The 17,500-nt window shown below is 46.3% G+C and overlaps 1 protein-coding gene across 1 annotated transcript in view; it reads right to left on the bottom strand.

Annotated features, from left to right (window-relative positions):
- Positions 1 to 17,500, bottom strand: part of evlb (Enah/Vasp-like b) — a gene marked incomplete at both ends in the record, with an annotated part of 55,362 nt that overhangs the window by 3,730 nt on the left and 34,132 nt on the right. The window contains 4 exons of the mRNA XM_079832198.1: positions 5,806 to 5,863; positions 10,668 to 10,728; positions 10,874 to 10,934; positions 14,523 to 14,556. Of these exons, the coding sequence (XP_079688324.1) occupies positions 5,806 to 5,863; positions 10,668 to 10,728; positions 10,874 to 10,934; positions 14,523 to 14,556 (214 nt within the window). The remainder of the gene's footprint in view (positions 1 to 5,805; positions 5,864 to 10,667; positions 10,729 to 10,873; positions 10,935 to 14,522; positions 14,557 to 17,500) is intronic.

Here is a 17,500-nt window from a genome sequence, read left to right as displayed (position 1 = left end):
AAGGTCTGATGACACGACTACAAAGTCGATCATCGACCTCCGGCCTAGGGTGTCCTGGTGCCACGTGCACTGATGGACACCCTTATGCTTGAACATGGTGTTCGTTATGGACAAACCGTGGCTAGCACAGAAGTCCAATAACTTAGTATCATGTATACTTAATTTAGCTAAGGTTGCAAAGCCGCCCCCTCGCTTCAAAAATGGCAGGACAATCACTGCCGCTACTAAAGATTGCTTTTTGAATAATCTTCCTCATCAGTATCATCTCCTCAGCATCCCAGATAGCTTAGAAGAACTCAATGCTCCAACAGAAACTATTGACTCTCTTTTCCAACACTTTAGGCACAGTTGCTCCTCCGTGCTTAAAGAAGATTAAAGAAAATAGTCCAACGCCGTGGTACAACGAGCACACTCACACACACACACACACACACACACACACACACACACACACACACACACACACACACACACACACACTCACTCACACACACTCACACACACACACACACACACACACACACTCACTCACTCACTCACACACACACACTCGGGCCCTTAAAACAGCAGCCAGAAAAATGGAGCACAGCTGGAAGAAAACAAAACTACAGGTCTTTCGTAATTTGTGGAAAGAGCGCATGATCGCATACAGAAAGGCCGTAAAAACTGCTAGATCTGCTTATTTCTCAACTCTCTTGGAAGAAAACAAACACAACCATAGGTATTTATTCGATACAGTAGCTAAATTAACCAAAAATAAAGCTTCAACTTCTGATGTTTGTAAATAGCACAGCAGTAATGACTTTATGAACTTCTTCACATGTAAGATTGATAATATTAGGAAGAAAATTTTAACCATGCAGCTGTCTAATACAGTATCACATCAGACAGAGCATTGTAGTGTCACTGAGGAAAAATTACACTCATTCACTGCTATAGGAGGAGACACACACATACACTCACTCACACACACACACACACACACACACACACTCACACACACATTCACTGCTATAGGAGAACACACACACACACACACACACACACACACACACACACTCATTCACTGCTATAGGAGAGGACACACACACACACACACACACACACACACACACACATACTCATTCACTGCTATAGAAGAAGACACACACACACACACACACACACTCATTCACTGCTATAGGAGAAGAATAATTGGCTAAACTCGTTAAATCATCTAAATCAACAACATGTATGCTCAACCCTGTACCAACTAGACTATTAAAAGAGATGCTACCAGAGGTCATAGATCCTCTTCTTAATATCATTAATTAATCTGTGTCATTAGGATATGTACCGAAAACTTTTAATTTTGCTATTATTAAACCACTTATTAAAAAAACGCAACTTGATCCTACAGAATTAGTCAATTATAGACCAATCTCAAATCTACCCTTTCTGTCAGAAACACTAGAAAAGGCAGTGTCTTCACAATTATGTTCCTTTTTTAGGATGGTATCTGTGAAGATTTCCAGTCAGGATTTAGAGCGTATCATAGCACTGAGACTGCTCTCATCACAGTTACAAATGATTTACTCTTATCATCCGATCGAGGCTGTATCTCTCTATTAGTGTTACTCCATCTTAGCGCTGCATTTGATACTATCGACCACAACATTCTTTTGAATAGACTCAAAAATTATGTAGGTATTAGTGGAATTGCATTGGCATGGTTTAAATCACACCTATCTGACCGTTATCAGTTTGTAGCAGTTAATGAAGAGATGTCCCAGCGAGCACAAGTTCAGTATGGAGTACCACAAGGCTCAGTGCTAGGACCGCTGCTCTTCACCCTGTACATGCTACCACTGGGAGATATCATTAGGAAGCATGGCGTTAGTTTTCATTGTTATGCTGACGATACTCAGCTCTATATTGCTTCACGCCCTGAAGAAACTTACCAATTCACAAGATTAACGGAATGCATAGCTGATATAAAACATTGGATGACCAGTAATTTCCTGCAACTCAATTAAAAAAAAAAAAGAATCTTAAAAATATCTCTAAATTACGGCACATGCTCTCAATGCCAAATGCTAAACAGTGAGTTGATGCGTTCATGAGCTGTAGATTATTGTAATGTTGATGAGCTGTAGATTATTGTAATGTTGATGAGCTGTAGATTATTGTAATGTTGATGAGCTGTAGATTATTGTAATGTTGATGAGCTGTAGATTATTGTAATGTTGATGAGCTGTAGATTATTGTAATGTTGATGAGCTGTAGATTATTGTAATGTTGATGAACTGTAGATTATTGTAATGTTGATGAGCTGTAGATTATTGTAATGTTGATGAGCTGTAGATTATTGTAATGCTCTACTGGGTGGTTGCCCTGCTCGCCTAATAAACAAACTCCAGCTGGTCCAAAACGCAGCAGCTCCAGTTCTTACTAGAACCAGGGAGTGTGACCATATTAGCCGGTTCTGTCAACACTGCACTGGCTGCCTATTAAACATCACATACATTTTAAAATCTTGCTTATTACTTAAAAAGCACTAAATGGTTTATCTCCAGTACTTGAGCGAGCTCTTAACACATTATCCTCCATCACGTCTACTGCGCTCTCTAAACTCTGGCCAGTTGATCATACAGAGAATATCCAAATCAACTGCAAGCGCTCGATCCTTTTCCTATTTAGCTCCTAAACTCTGGAACTCTTCCTAACATTGTTCGGGAAGCACACACACTCTGTCAGTTTAAATCTAGACTAAAAACACATCTCTTTACTGTGGCATACACATAAAACACTTTCTCAATGAAATGATTGTTAGGCTGCATTAACTAGGTCAGCCGGAACCGGGAACACTTCCCATAACACCTGATGTACTCGTGACATCATCAGAAGAATGGCATCTACGCTAATGATAGTCTCTCTGTTTATCCCGAGGTTTACTGCAGTCAGCCGGATCCAGGCCGTATCCAGATCAGATGGTGGACCTGCGCCCAGAGAAGACCAACACATGACCAACACATGACCAACACATGACCAACTCATGACCAATACATGACCAACTCATGACCAACACATGACCAACACAAAACCAACACATGACCAACACATGACCAACACATGACCAACACATGACCAACTCATGACCAACACATGACCAACTCATGACCAACACATGACCAACACAAAACCAACACAAGACCAACACATGACCAACTCATGACCAACACATGACCAACACAAGACCAACACATGACCAACACATGACCAACACATGACCAACACACAACCAACACACGACCTACACAAGACCAACACAAGACCAACACATGACCAACACATGACCAACACATGACCAACACATGACCAACACATGACCAACTCATGACCAACACATGACCAACACATGACCAACACAAGACCAACACATGACCAACACATGACCAACACATGACCAACTCATGACCAACACATGACCAACTCATGACCAACACATGACCAACACATGACCAACACATGACCAACACATGACCAACTCATGACCAACACATGACCAACTCATGACCAACACATGACCAACACATGACCAACACATGACCAACACATGACCTACACAAGACCAACACAAGACCAACACATGACCAACACATGACCAACACAAGACCAACACATGACCAACACATGACCAACACATGACCAACTCATGACCTACACAAGACCAACACAAGACCAACACATGACCAACACATGACCAACACATGACCAACTCATGACCAACACATGACCAACACATGACCAACACATGACCAACACATGACCAACTCATGACCAACACATGACCAACACATGACCAACTCATGACCAACACATGACCAACACAAGACCAACACATGACCAACACATGACCAACACATGACCAACACACGACCAACACACGACCTACACAAGACCAACACAAGACCAACACATGACCAACACATGACCAACACATGACCAACACATGACCAACACATGACCAACTCATGACCAACACATGACCAACACATGACCAACACAAGACCAACACATGACCAACACATGACCAACACATGACCAACTCATGACCAACACATGACCAACTCATGACCAACACATGACCAACACATGACCAACACATGACCAACACATGACCAACTCATGACCAACACATGACCAACTCATGACCAACACATGACCAACACATGACCAACACATGACCAACACATGACCTACACAAGACCAACACAAGACCAACACATGACCAACACATGACCAACACAAGACCAACACATGACCAACACATGACCAACACATGACCAACTCATGACCTACACAAGACCAACACAAGACCAACACATGACCAACACATGACCAACACATGACCAACTCATGACCAACACATGACCAACACATGACCAACACATGACCAACACATGACCAACTCATGACCAACACATGACCAACACATGACCAACACATGACCAACACATGACCTACACAAGACCAACACAAGTCCAAAACATGACCAACACATGACCAACACAAGACCAACACATGACCAACACATGACCAACTCATGACCAACACATGACCAACTCATGACCAACACATGACCGACACAAGTCCAAAACATGACCAAAACATGACCAACACATGACCAACACATGACCAACACATGACCAACTCATGACCTACACAAGACCAACACATGACCAACACATGACCTACACAAGACCAACACAAGTCCAAAACATGACCAAAACATGACCAACACATGACCGACACATGACCAACACATGACCAACACATGACCAACACATGACCCTGAAGTGTCTGAGAGACCGTGATTATCCTCCCCCTGAAACTGCCTCATCGTCACGGCATCCTCAATAAACTCGTCTCCGGCGTGATGACTCCAATCTTTCAAATATTCCGATCTATTATGACCTCTGACCTGTAAAGTTGCCAGAATAATAATCATACGCTGTTTGTTAATTGGCCAGAGGAGAACTGCCCCCCCGACTGAGCCTGGTTTCTCCAAGGTTTATTTTCCTCCATTCTGCTCCTGATGGGGTTTGGGTTTCCTTGCCATTGTTGCCTCTGGCTTGGCGTGCTCAGTTGGGGACACTACATTTTTCAACTAAATATCCAAATAAATCTAATTATTAAACTAAATTAACCATATAAACTAAATTACTGATCAAATTATTGATCTAAAGCCCACACTGTCACTGTATGATAACTGAAATGAGCTGATGACATCAGCGGTTTCTCCAGAATGGCTGTACAGCTGAATAAAATTATGCTGCATTATTTTCCTGTTTAACACTGTAAAGCTGCTTTGAAACAATCTACATTGTTAAAAGCGCTATATAAATAAAGTTGACTTGACTTGACTCGACACTCACACTCACACACACACACACACACACATGTTTGGTTTTCATGTTAATGGTTTTTATACCGTACATGCTGTATATTCTATCCCTTACACTGCCCCTGCCCCTAAACCTACCCATCACACACACACACACACACACACACACACACACTGCCCCTAAACCTACCCATCACAGGAGACATTCTGCATTTTTACATTTTCAAAAAACATCACTTAGTCTGATTTATAAGATGTTTTCCTCATGGGGACCTAAAAATGTCCCCACAAGGACGAGGATTTTGGATATTGCCATCTTTGTGGGGACATTTTGTCCCCATAACGTAGGGATTACCAGTCCACACACACTCACACTCACACTCACACACACACACTCACACTATAACTCATCCACGTACCGTCAATGATCTCGTCCTTCACCTTGTGCAGCTCACGGACAACTTCCTCCAAGATCTCCTGTCAGCAGAAGAAGAGACAACACGATCACATGACCTTAGGCCAACAATACACATCATAACACTGAGGCGATAATAACTGGTTCAATTTAAGTGTCAGTTTTATTGAACACTGCTAACATACATAATATTATATACACCGATCAGGCATAACATTATGAATAACAATGATGATCTCTGTTAGTGGGTGGGATATATTAGGCAGCAAGTGAACATTTAGTCCTCAGAGTTGATGTGTTAGAAGCAGGAAAAATGGGCGAGCGTAAGGATTTGAGCGAGTTTGACAAGGGCCAGATTGTGACGGCTGGAGGACTGGGTCAGAGCATCTACAGAACTGCAGCTCTTGTGGGTGTTCCCGGCCTGCAGTGGTCAGTCTCTATCAAAAGTGCTCAAGGAAGGACCAGTGGAGAACCGGCCACAGGGTCATGGAGGACCAGTGGAGAACCGGCCACAGGGTCATGGAGGACCAGTGGAGAACCGGCCACAGGGTCATGAAGAACCAGTGGAGAACCGGCCACAGGGTCATGGAGGACCAGTGGAGAACCGGCCACAGGGTCATGGAGGACCAGTGGAGAACCGGCCACAGGGTCATGAAGAACCAGTGGAGAACCGGCCACAGGGTCATGGAGGACCAGTGGAGAACCGGCCACAGGGTCATGAAGGACCAGTGGAGAACCGGCCACAGGGTCATGGAGGACCAGTGGAGAACCGGCCACAGGGTCATGAAGGACCAGTGGAGAACCGGCCACAGGGTCATGGAGGACCAGTGGAGAACCGGCCACAGGGTCATGAAGGACCAGTGGAGAACCGGCCACAGGGTCATGAAGAACCAGTGGAGAACCGGCCACAGGGTCATGGAGGACCAGTGGAGAACCGGCCACAGGGTCATGGAGGACCAGTGGAGAACCGGCCACAGGGTCATGGAGGACCAGTGGAGAACCGGCCACAGGGTCATGGAGGACCAGTGGAGAACCGGCCACAGGGTCATGGAGGACCAGTGGAGAACCGGCCACAGGCTGCACTATTCCCTGTGTGTTGCCGCGGCCTTCCCTGGGTGCTTCAGCACATTTCCTAAGACTCGGTTGCCCAGACAGCGTGCCTCACGAGGAGCGCGGCCAGTCGGTGTTGAACTGCTTGAATTCATTCAAATGCAGGACAGCGGTACCACTGAAACATTGTCAAAGGCTCCTGGGGCATATGGCATCTGCAGCCGCGGTAACGGCGCTGGGATTGCTTCATATGAGACCGCTTCAACGCTGGCTACTCGGCCGAGTCCCGAGATGGGCGTGGCACAGCGGATCCCTCCGTGTCCAAGTGACGCCGAGATGCCGCCAAACCTTCAGCCCGTGGTCGGACCCTTCTTTTCTACGGGCAGGAGTGCCTCTAGAACAAGTGTCCAGGCATGCTGTTGTCTCCACAGATGCCTCATCCACCGGCTGGGGTGCCACGTACAGCGGGCTTGCAGTTTCGGCCCCAACTGCAATGGCATATCAATTGCCTGGAGTTGTTAGCAGTTCGTCTTGCACTCAGCCGCCTCAAGGGGCCGCTCAGAGGCAAGCACGTTCTGGTCCGTATGGAATTGTTTTATTCCCTGACCGAGGGGACCCTCGGCTCGGATGCTCTGGCACACAGCTGGCCCCGGGACCTACGCAAATATGTGTTTCCCCCAGTGAGCGTTCTTGCACAGTTTCTGTGCAAGGTCAGGGAGGACGAGGAGCAGGTCCTGGTGGTGGATCTGTATTGGCCCAACCGGACTTGGTTCCCGGAACTCGCGACAGTACCTCCTTGGCCCATTCCTCTGAGGAAGGACCTCCTGACTCAGAGACGGGGCACCCTCTGGCATACGCTTCCGGGACCAGGTGGTGAGCCTGCAAGCGCTGCCTTATGAGGAGGCTGACCCAGCCCTAGCTTTTCTCTGTCCGGTCCGCGCCCTGCTGACCTATGTAGACAGAACGCAAAGCTTCAGGACCTCAGAGCAGCTCTTCGTCTGTTACGGAGGACAGCAGAAGGGAAAGGCTGTCTCCAAGCAGAGGATGGCCCACTGGATAGTGGATGCCATCATCTTGGCGTATGAATCCCAAGACGTGCCCTGCCCGCTCGGGTTAAGAGCCCACTCCACTAGGGGTGTAGCTTCTTCCTGGGCGTTGGCTCGCGGCGTGTCTTTCCCTCGTCTTTCCGCCGTAAAATTGGCCGGGGCCACCCCTGGGACTTCCGTTGGTTGCACTGCCCAAGGCCAGCCCATACGTGTATTCTCCACATGGTAACTCCCTCCGGGCATGCTTTCCCAGCGTTATTCAATAAAGGTCTTCTGAATGGTTCTTGCGGAACAGACGGGGTCTGAGGGGCTCTTCGCTGGGCGCTGGAAGTGGTAGTAACTGTGGCGTTTTCCAAAGGGTCCCAATTCGTCGGTGACGTCCGACGTACGTCTCCGTTCCCTCCTTCAGGGAACGAGGGTTACCATATGTAACCGAGACCTTATGTAATGCCTGAAGAGGGCGCTAACAGACTTCTGATGGTTGTGCCCTTGTGTTATATTGCCTAAACAACATTTAATTCAAATGTCTGCATAATATTTCATATTTCTCCACTTCTTAACGACAGAAATGCTGTAATATCTTGAACAAGAACATGTGGGCATGTAACCCGATCTCGAGTTTAATGGAGGAGCCCTGATCGTATCATGAGTTCAGTCGAGTGTGTCCCTGTAAACACACACCGGAGTGTGTCCCCATAAACACACACCTGAGTGTGTCCCCGTAAACACACACCTGAGTGTGTCCCCGTAAACACACACCACAGTGTGTCCCCGAAAACACGCACAGAAGTGTGTCCCCGTAAACACACACCGGAGTTTGTCCCCGTAAACACACACCGGAGTGTGTCCCCGTAAACACACACCGGAGTGTGTCCCCGTAAACACACACCGCAGTGTGTCCCTGTAAACACACACCACAGGGTGTCCCCGAAAACACGCACCGAAGTGTGTCCACGTAAACACGCACCCGAGTGTGCCCCAGTAAACACACACCTGAGTGTGCCCCAGTAAACACACACCTGAGTGTGCCCCAGTAAACACACAACTGAGTGTGCCCCAGTAAACACACACCTGAGTGTGCCCCAGTAAACACGCACCTGAGTGTGTCCCCGTAAACACACACCTGAGTGTGCCCCAGTAAACACACACCTGAGTGTGTCCCCGTAAACACACACCTGAGTGTGCCCCAGTAAACACACACCTGAGTGTGCCCCAGTAAACACACACCTGAGTGTGCCCCAGTAAACACACACCTGAGTGTGCCCCAGTAAACACACACCTGAGTGTGCCCCAGTAAACACGCACCTGAGTGTGCCCCAGTAAACACGCACCTGAGTGTGTCCCCGTAAACACACACCTGAGTGTGCCCCAGTAAACACACACCTGAGTGTGCCCCAGTAAACACACACCTGAGTGTGCCCCAGTAAACACGCACCTGAGTGTGCCCCAGTAAACACGCACCTGAGTGTGCCCCAGTAAACACGCACCTGAGTGTGCCCCAGTAAACACGCACCTGAGTGTGTCCCCGTAAACACACACCTGAGTGTGCCCCAGTAAACACACACCTGAGTGTGCCCCTGTAAACACACACCTGAGTGTGTCCCCGTAAACACGCACCTGAGTGTGTCCCCGTAAACACGCACCTGAGTGTGTCCCCGTAAACACACACCTGAGTGTGCCCCAGTAAACACACACCTGAGTGTGTCCCTGTAAACACACACCTGAGTGTGTCCCTGTAAACACACACCTGAGTGTGTCCCCGTAAACACACACCTGAGTGTGCCCCAGTAAACACACACCTGAGTGTGTCCCCGTAAACACGCACCTGAGTGTGTCCCCGTAAACACGCACCTGAGTGTGTCCCCGTAAACACGCACCGGAGTGTGTCCCCGTAAACACACACCGGAGTGTGTCCCCGTAAACACACACCGGAGTGTGTCCCCGTAAACACACACCGGAGTGTGTCCCCGTAAACACACACTTGAGTGTGTCCCCGTAAACACACACCGGAGTGTGTCCCCGTAAACACACACCCGAGTGTGCCCCAGTAAACACACACCCGAGTGTGTCCCCGTAAACACACACCTGAGTGTGTGTCCGTAAACACGCACCTGAGTGTGTCCCCGTAAACACACACCTGAGTGTGCCCCAGTAAACACGCACCTGAGTGTGCCCCAGTAAACACGCACCTGAGTGTGTCCCCGTAAACACGCACCTGAGGGTTTCCCCGTAAACACACACCTGAGTGTGCCCCAGTAAACACGCACCTGAGTGTGCCCCAGTAAACACGCACCTGAGTGTGTCCCCGTAAACACACACCTGAGTGTGCCCCAGTAAACACACACCTGAGTGTGCCCCTGTAAACACACACCTGAGTGTGTCCCCGTAAACACGCACCTGAGTGTGTCCCCGTAAACACGCACCCGAGTGTGCCCCAGTAAACACACACCTGAGTGTACCCCAGTAAACACACACCTGAGTGTGCCCCAGTAAACACACACCTGAGTGTGCCCCAGTAAACACACACCTGAGTGTGCCCCAGTAAACACACACCGGAGTGTGTCCCCGTAAACACACACCCGAGTGTGCCCCAGTAAACACACACCCGAGTGTGTCCCCGTAAACACGCACCCGAGTGTGTCCCCGTAAACACACACCCGAGTGTGCCCCAGTAAACACACACCTGAGTGTGCCCCAGTAAACACACACCCGAGTGTGTCCCCGTAAACACACACCTGAGTGTGTCCCCGTAAACACACACACACTGTACCTGTTTCATCCTGTCGAAGTCTAAGGCGTCTGAGTCGCCGATGCTTCCCACGGGCCGGACCCTGCGGAGCGACGGAGACATATTAGATGTGTGTGTGTGTGTGTGTGTGTGTGTGTGTGTGTGTGTGTGTGTGTGTGTGTGTGTGTGTGAGTGTGTGTGTGTGTGTGTGTGTGTGTGTGTGTGTACACGAGGCGCTCTGCTCTCACCTGGACACCAGCGACGATCTCTCCGCGGAGTTGGCTCGGTCCCACGGCTTCTTCACTCCGTCTGCGGGACACACACACACACTTACAGTAAAGCTCTTTTACTCAGCAGAACCCACTTCATAAGAACTATATGCTGTCAATCAACCAACCGCAGTCACATGACTCGCTGTTCTCCGCCTTAAAGGCGCAGTGTGTAATTACTCGACTCAAAGGTGTGTCTTGACTCTTGAGTGGGCGGAGCTTTTATTCCACTTTATAAGAACTACAACTGGCGACTCGTCTGGACTACAACTGTGAGGTCATAATGTTCCTCATTTAAATAATCTCCGCCCACGGACGACTGTCGATTACTGTTTGAATTACCATCGTTTATCACGATTAGATGGCGTGTAACTAAAGTGTCTAAAACAAAACACACCCCTCTGAACCGTCCCGTGAATGAAAGTCGATCTGCATGATCCTCTTGTTTATTAACATTATTATTATTATTAATTGTAAATCAAGTTTGGTTTTAAATCGCCACTATTTACATCTGAGTTATGAAGAGGCGGGACATTTCCCAAACAGGCGCTATAAGTGCTGTCAATCAACCAAGCGCTGTTCTCCGCCTTAAAGGCACAGTGTGTAATTACTCGACTCAGAGGCGTGTCTTGACTCTTGAGAGGGCGGAGCTTTTATTCTCTTACTCGACTCAGAGGCGTGTCTTGACTCGTGAGTGGGCGGAGCTTTTATTCTCTTACTCGACTCAGAGGCGTGTCTTGACTCTTGAGTGGGCGGAGCTTTTATTCTCTTACTCGACTCAGAGGCGTGTCTTGACTCTTGAGTGGGCGGAGCTTTTATTCTCTTACTCGACTCAGAGGCGTGTCTTGACTCGTGAGTGGGCGGAGCTTTTATTCTCTTACTCGACTCAGAGGCGTGTCTTGACTCGTGAGTGGGCGGAGCTTTTATTCTCTTACTCGACTCAGAGGCGTGTCTTGACTCGTGAGTGGGCGGAGCATTTATTCTCTTACTTGACTCAGAGGCGTGTCTTGACTCTTGAGTGGGCGGAGCTTTTATTCTCTTACTCGACTCAGAGGCGTGTCTTGACTCTTGAGTGGGCGGAGCTTTTATTCTCTTACTCGACTCAGAGGTGTGTCTTGACTCGTGAGTGGGCGGAGCATTTATTCTCTTACTCGACTCAGAGGCGTGTCTTGACTCTTGAGTGGGCGGAGCTTTTATTCTCTTAATCGACTCAGAGGCGTGTCTTGACTCTTGAGTGGGCGGAGCTTTTATTCTCTTACTCGACTCAGAGGCGTGTCTTGACTCTTGAGTGGGCGGAGCTTTTATTCTCTTACTCGACTCAGAGGCGTGTCTTGACTCGTGAGTGGGCGGAGCTTTTATTCTCTTACTCGACTCAGAGGCGTGTCTTGACTCGTGAGTGGGCGGAGCTTTTATTCTCTTACTCGACTCAGAGGCGTGTCTTGACTTGTGAGTGGGCGGAGCTTTTATTCTCTTACTCGACTCAGAGGCGTGTCTTGAGTGGGCGGAGCTTTTATTCTCTTACTCAACTCAGAGGCGTGTCTTGACTCTTGAGTGGGCGGAGCTTTTATTCTCTTACTCGACTCAGAGGCGTGTCTTGACTCTTGAGTGGGCGGAGCTTTTATTCTCTTACTCGACTCAGAGGCGTGTCTTGACTCGTGAGTGGGCGGAGCTTTTATTCTCTTACTCGACTCAGAGGCGTGTCTTGACTCGTGAGTGGGCGGAGCTTTTATTCTCTTACTCGACTCAGAGGCGTGTCTTGACTTGTGAGTGGGCGGAGCTTTTATTCTCTTACTCGACTCAGAGGCGTGTCTTGAGTGGGCGGAGCTTTTATTCTCTTACTCAACTCAGAGGCGTGTCTTGACTCGTGAGTGGGCGGAGCTTTTATTCTCTTACTCGACTCAGAGGCGTGTCTTGACTCGTGAGTGGGCGGAGCTTTTATTCTCTTACTCGACTCAGAGGCGTGTCTTGACTCTTGAGTGGGCGGAGCTTTTATTCTCTTACTCGACTCAAAGGCGTGTCTTGACTCGTGAGTGGGCGGAGCTTTTATTCTCTTACTCGACTCAGAGGCGTGTCTCGACTCGTGAGTGGGCGGAGCTTTTATTCTCTTACTCGACTCAGAGGCGTGTCTCGACTCGTGAGTGGGCGGAGCTTTTATTCTCTTACTCGACTCAGAGGCGTGTCTTGACTTGTGAGTGGGCGGAGCTTTTATTCTCTTACTCGACTCAGAGGCGTGTCTTGAGTGGGCGGAGCTTTTATTCTCTTACTCAACTCAGAGGCGTGTCTTGACTCGTGAGTGGGCGGAGCTTTTATTCTCTTACTCGACTCAGAGGCGTGTCTTGACTCGTGAGTGGGCGGAGCTTTTATTCTCTTACTCAACTCAGAGGCGTGTCTTGACTCTTGAGTGGGTGAAGCTTTTATTCTCTTACTCGACTCAGAGGCGTGTCTCGACTCGTGAGTGGGCGGAGCTTTTATTCTCTTACTCGACTCAGAGGCGTGTCTTGACTCGTGAGTGGGCGGAGCTTTTATTCTCTTACTCGACTCAGAGGCGTGTCTTGACTCGTGAGTGGGCGGAGCTTTTATTCTCTTACTCGACTCAGAGGCGTGTCTCGACTCTTGAGTGGGCGGAGCTTTTATTCTCTTACTCGACTCAGAGCCGTGTCTTGACTCGTGAGTGGGCGGAGCTTTTATTCTCTTACTCAACTCCGAGGCGTGTCTTGACTCTTGAGTGGGCGGAGCTTTTAATCTCTTACTCGACTCAGAGGCGTGTCTTGACTCGTGAGTGGGCGGAGCTTTTATTCTCTTACTCGACTCAGAGGCGTGTCTCGACTCGTGAGTGGGCGGAGCTTTTATTCTCTTACTCGACTCAGAGGCGTGTCTTGACTCGTGAGTGGGCGGAGCTTTTATTCTCTTACTCAACTCAGAGGCGTGTCTTGACTCTTGAGTGGGCGGAGCTTTTATTCTCTTACTCGACTCAGAGGCGTGTCTTGACTCTTGAGTGGGCGGAGCTTTTATTCTCTTACTCGACTCAGAGGCGTGTCTCGACTCTTGAGTGGGCGGAGCTTTTATTCTCTTACTCGACTCAGAGGCGTGTCTCAACTCTTGAGTGGGCGGAGCTTTTATTCTCTTACTCGACTCAGAGACATGTCTTGACTCTTGAGTGGACGGAGCTTTTATTCTCTTACTCGACTCAGAGACATGTCTTGACTCTTGAGTGGGCGGAGCTTTTATTCTCTTACTCGGCTCAGAGGCGTGTCTTGACTCTTGAGTGGGCGGAGCTCTTATTCTCTTACTCGACACAAAGGCGTGTCTTGACTCGTGAGTGGGCGGAGCTTTTATTCTCTTACTCGGCTCAGAGGCGTGTCTTGACTCTTGAGTGGGCGGAGCTCTTATTCTCTTACTCGACACAAAGGCGTGTCTTGACTCTTGAGTGGGCGGAGCTTTTATTCTCTTACACACAATAACACGCGAGGATGATGTCACTGATGGGCGACGCACACTTTCCTATTGTTATGAGTAATGCACAAAAATACCATTTTAATTTTTTATATGAAATACGAACACATTTCCGACTCAGTTGGTCAACTGTGTGTTGTGTATCTGGGATATGGGATGTATGGGTCACTCGTACCTGCTGCGTTCTGCCCACGGGAGTTCAGGTCGTCCTGGAAAACATTAGAATCATTCACGGCAACAACACTGACATCTACAACAGCCATGGGACATATTCAAATCTCAATAACTCAACACATATTCATATCTCAATAACTCAACACATGTGTGTGTGTAAGATTCATGTACTTAACCCTCTGGTGCTCTTCGTTTAGGGGTTGCATTGGTCGTCTTCTCGGTCATAAGTGACCAGACACCTAAAAATGAATCTTCCTCCACCCCAGTAAAACCAATGCAATTTATTTTTCTTCAATAATATTTTTTCTTTTTAATGTTGTATTTTGAGATGATTTGATGGTATTTTTTAATATTTATGCAATAATTATGGTCTATTTTGCCATTGAAAATTATAAAAAATAAATAAAAATATATATATTTTTATTATTGCAGTATTTCAGTTTAAAATAGAGGCTAGAGAAACAGAGGCTGCGCTAGACATGACCAACACATGACCCTGAAGTGTCTGAGAGACCGTGATTATCCTCCCCCTGAAACTGCCTCATCATCACAGCATCCTCAATAAACCTGTCTCCGGCGTGATGACTCCGATTGTTCCATTATTACAATTTAATAATTGTTAAATCGATACGTCATCCTCAATAAACCCGTCTCCGGCGTGATGACCCCGATTGTTCATATATTACAATTTAATAATTGTTAAATCGATATGTCATCCTCAATAAACCCGTCTCCGGCGTGATGACTCCGATTGTTCCAATATTACAATTTAATAATTGTTAAATCGATATGTCATCCTCAATAAACCCGTCTCCGGCGTGATGACTCCGATTGTTCCAATATTACAATTTAATAATTGTTAAATCGATACGTCATCCTCAATAAACCCGTCTCCGGCGTGATGACCCCGATTGTTCATATATTACAATTTAATAATTGTTAAATCGATATGTCATCCTCAATAAACCCGTCTCCGGCGTGATGACTCCGATTGTTCCAATATTACAATTTAATAATTGTTAAATCGATATGTCATCCTCAATAAACCCGTTTCCGGCGTGATGACTCCGATTGTTCCAATATTACAATTTAATAATTGTTAAATCGATATGTCATCCTCAATAAACCCGTCTCTGGCGTGATGACTCCGATTGTTCCAATATTACAATTTAATAATTGTTAAATCGTTATGTCATCCTCAATAAACCCGTCTCTGGCGTGATGACTCCGATTGTTCCAATATTACAATTTAATAATTGTTAAATCGTTATGTCATCCTCAATAAACCCGTCTCTGGCGTGATGACTCCGATTGTTCCAATATTACAATTTAATAATTCTTAAATCGATATGTCATTCTCAATAAACCCGTCTCTGGCGTGATGACTCCGATTGTTCCAATATTACAATTTAATAATTCTTAAATCGATATGTCATCCTCAATAAACCCGTCTCCGGCGTGATGACTCCGATTGTTCCAATATTACAATTTAATAATTGTTAAATCGATATGTCATCCTCAATAAACCCGTCTCTGGCGTGATGACTCCGATTGTTCCAATATTACAATTTAATAATTGTTAAATCGTTATGTCATCCTCAATAAACCCGTCTCTGGCGTGATGACTCCGATTGTTCCAATATTACAATTTAATAATTCTTAAATCGATATGTCATTCTCAATAAACCCGTCTCCGGCGTGATGACTCCGATTGTTCGAATATTACAATTTAATAATTGTTTAATCAACACATCATCCTCAATAAACCCGTCTCCGGCGTGATGACTCCGATTGTTCAAATATTACAATTTAATAATTCTTAAATCGATATGTCATTCTCAATAAACCCGTCTCCGGCGTGATGACTCCGATTGTTCCAATATTACAATTTAATAATTCTTAAATCGATATGTCATTCTCAATAAACCCGTCTCCGGCGTGATGACTCCGATTGTTCCAATATTACAATTTAATAATTGTTAAATCGATATGTCATCCTCAATAAACCCGTCTCCGGTGTGATGACTCCGATTGTTCCAATATTACAATTTAATAATTGTTAAATCGATATGTCATCCTCAATAAACCCGTCTCCGGCGTGATGACCCCGATTGTTCCAATATTACAATTTAATAATTGTTAAATCGATATGTCATCCTCAATAAACCCGTCTCCGGCGTGATGACTCCGATTGTTCAAATATTACAATTTAATAATTCTTAAATCGATATGTCATTCTCAATAAACCCGTCTCCGGCGTGATGACTCCGATTGTTCCAATATTACAATTTAATAATTGTTAAATCGTTATGTCATCCTCAATAAACCCGTCTCTGGCGTGATGACTCCGATTGTTCCAATATTACAATTTAATAATTCTTAAATCGATATGTCATCCTCAATAAACCCGTCTCTGGCGTGATGACTCCGATTGTTCCAATATTACAATTTAATAATTCTTAAATCGATATGTCATCCTCAATAAACTTTTTTTTTGATGGATTTGAATATATATATATATAAAAAATCTCAAAGACTATTTATTATAAAGTTTTTGATTTTTTCTGTGAATTTGTGTTTTTGCAGATTTCCCATTCATTTCCTATGGTGGTCACAAGTGGGAGTAATTTTTTTATGAACACTTAAAATGCTCGAATTATGCCCTCAATTTATTTATCTGATGAAGCTGTGATTTTTAAAAATTCAAAATGTGGTTCATAGGCTCAGTTTTTTATAGGTGTGTGTGTGTGTGTGTGTGTGTGTGTGAATGTGTGTGTGTGTGTGTGTGTGTGTGTGTGTGTGTGTGTGTGTGTGTGTGTGTGTGTGTGTGTGTGTGTGTGTGTGTGTGTGTGTGTGTGTGTGTGTGTGTGTGTGTGTGTGAGTGTGTGTGTGTGTGTGTGTGTGTGTGTGTGTGTGTGTGTGTGTGAGTGGATGTGTGTGAGTGGATGTGTCAATATCACACTCTTGATGTTTTAGAGT

Source organism: Gobio gobio (assembly GCF_949357685.1).
Source record: "Gobio gobio genome assembly, chromosome: 12".
NCBI lineage: Eukaryota > Metazoa > Chordata > Actinopteri > Cypriniformes > Gobionidae > Gobio > Gobio gobio.
This window is presented reverse-complemented; position numbering and strand designations above follow the sequence as displayed.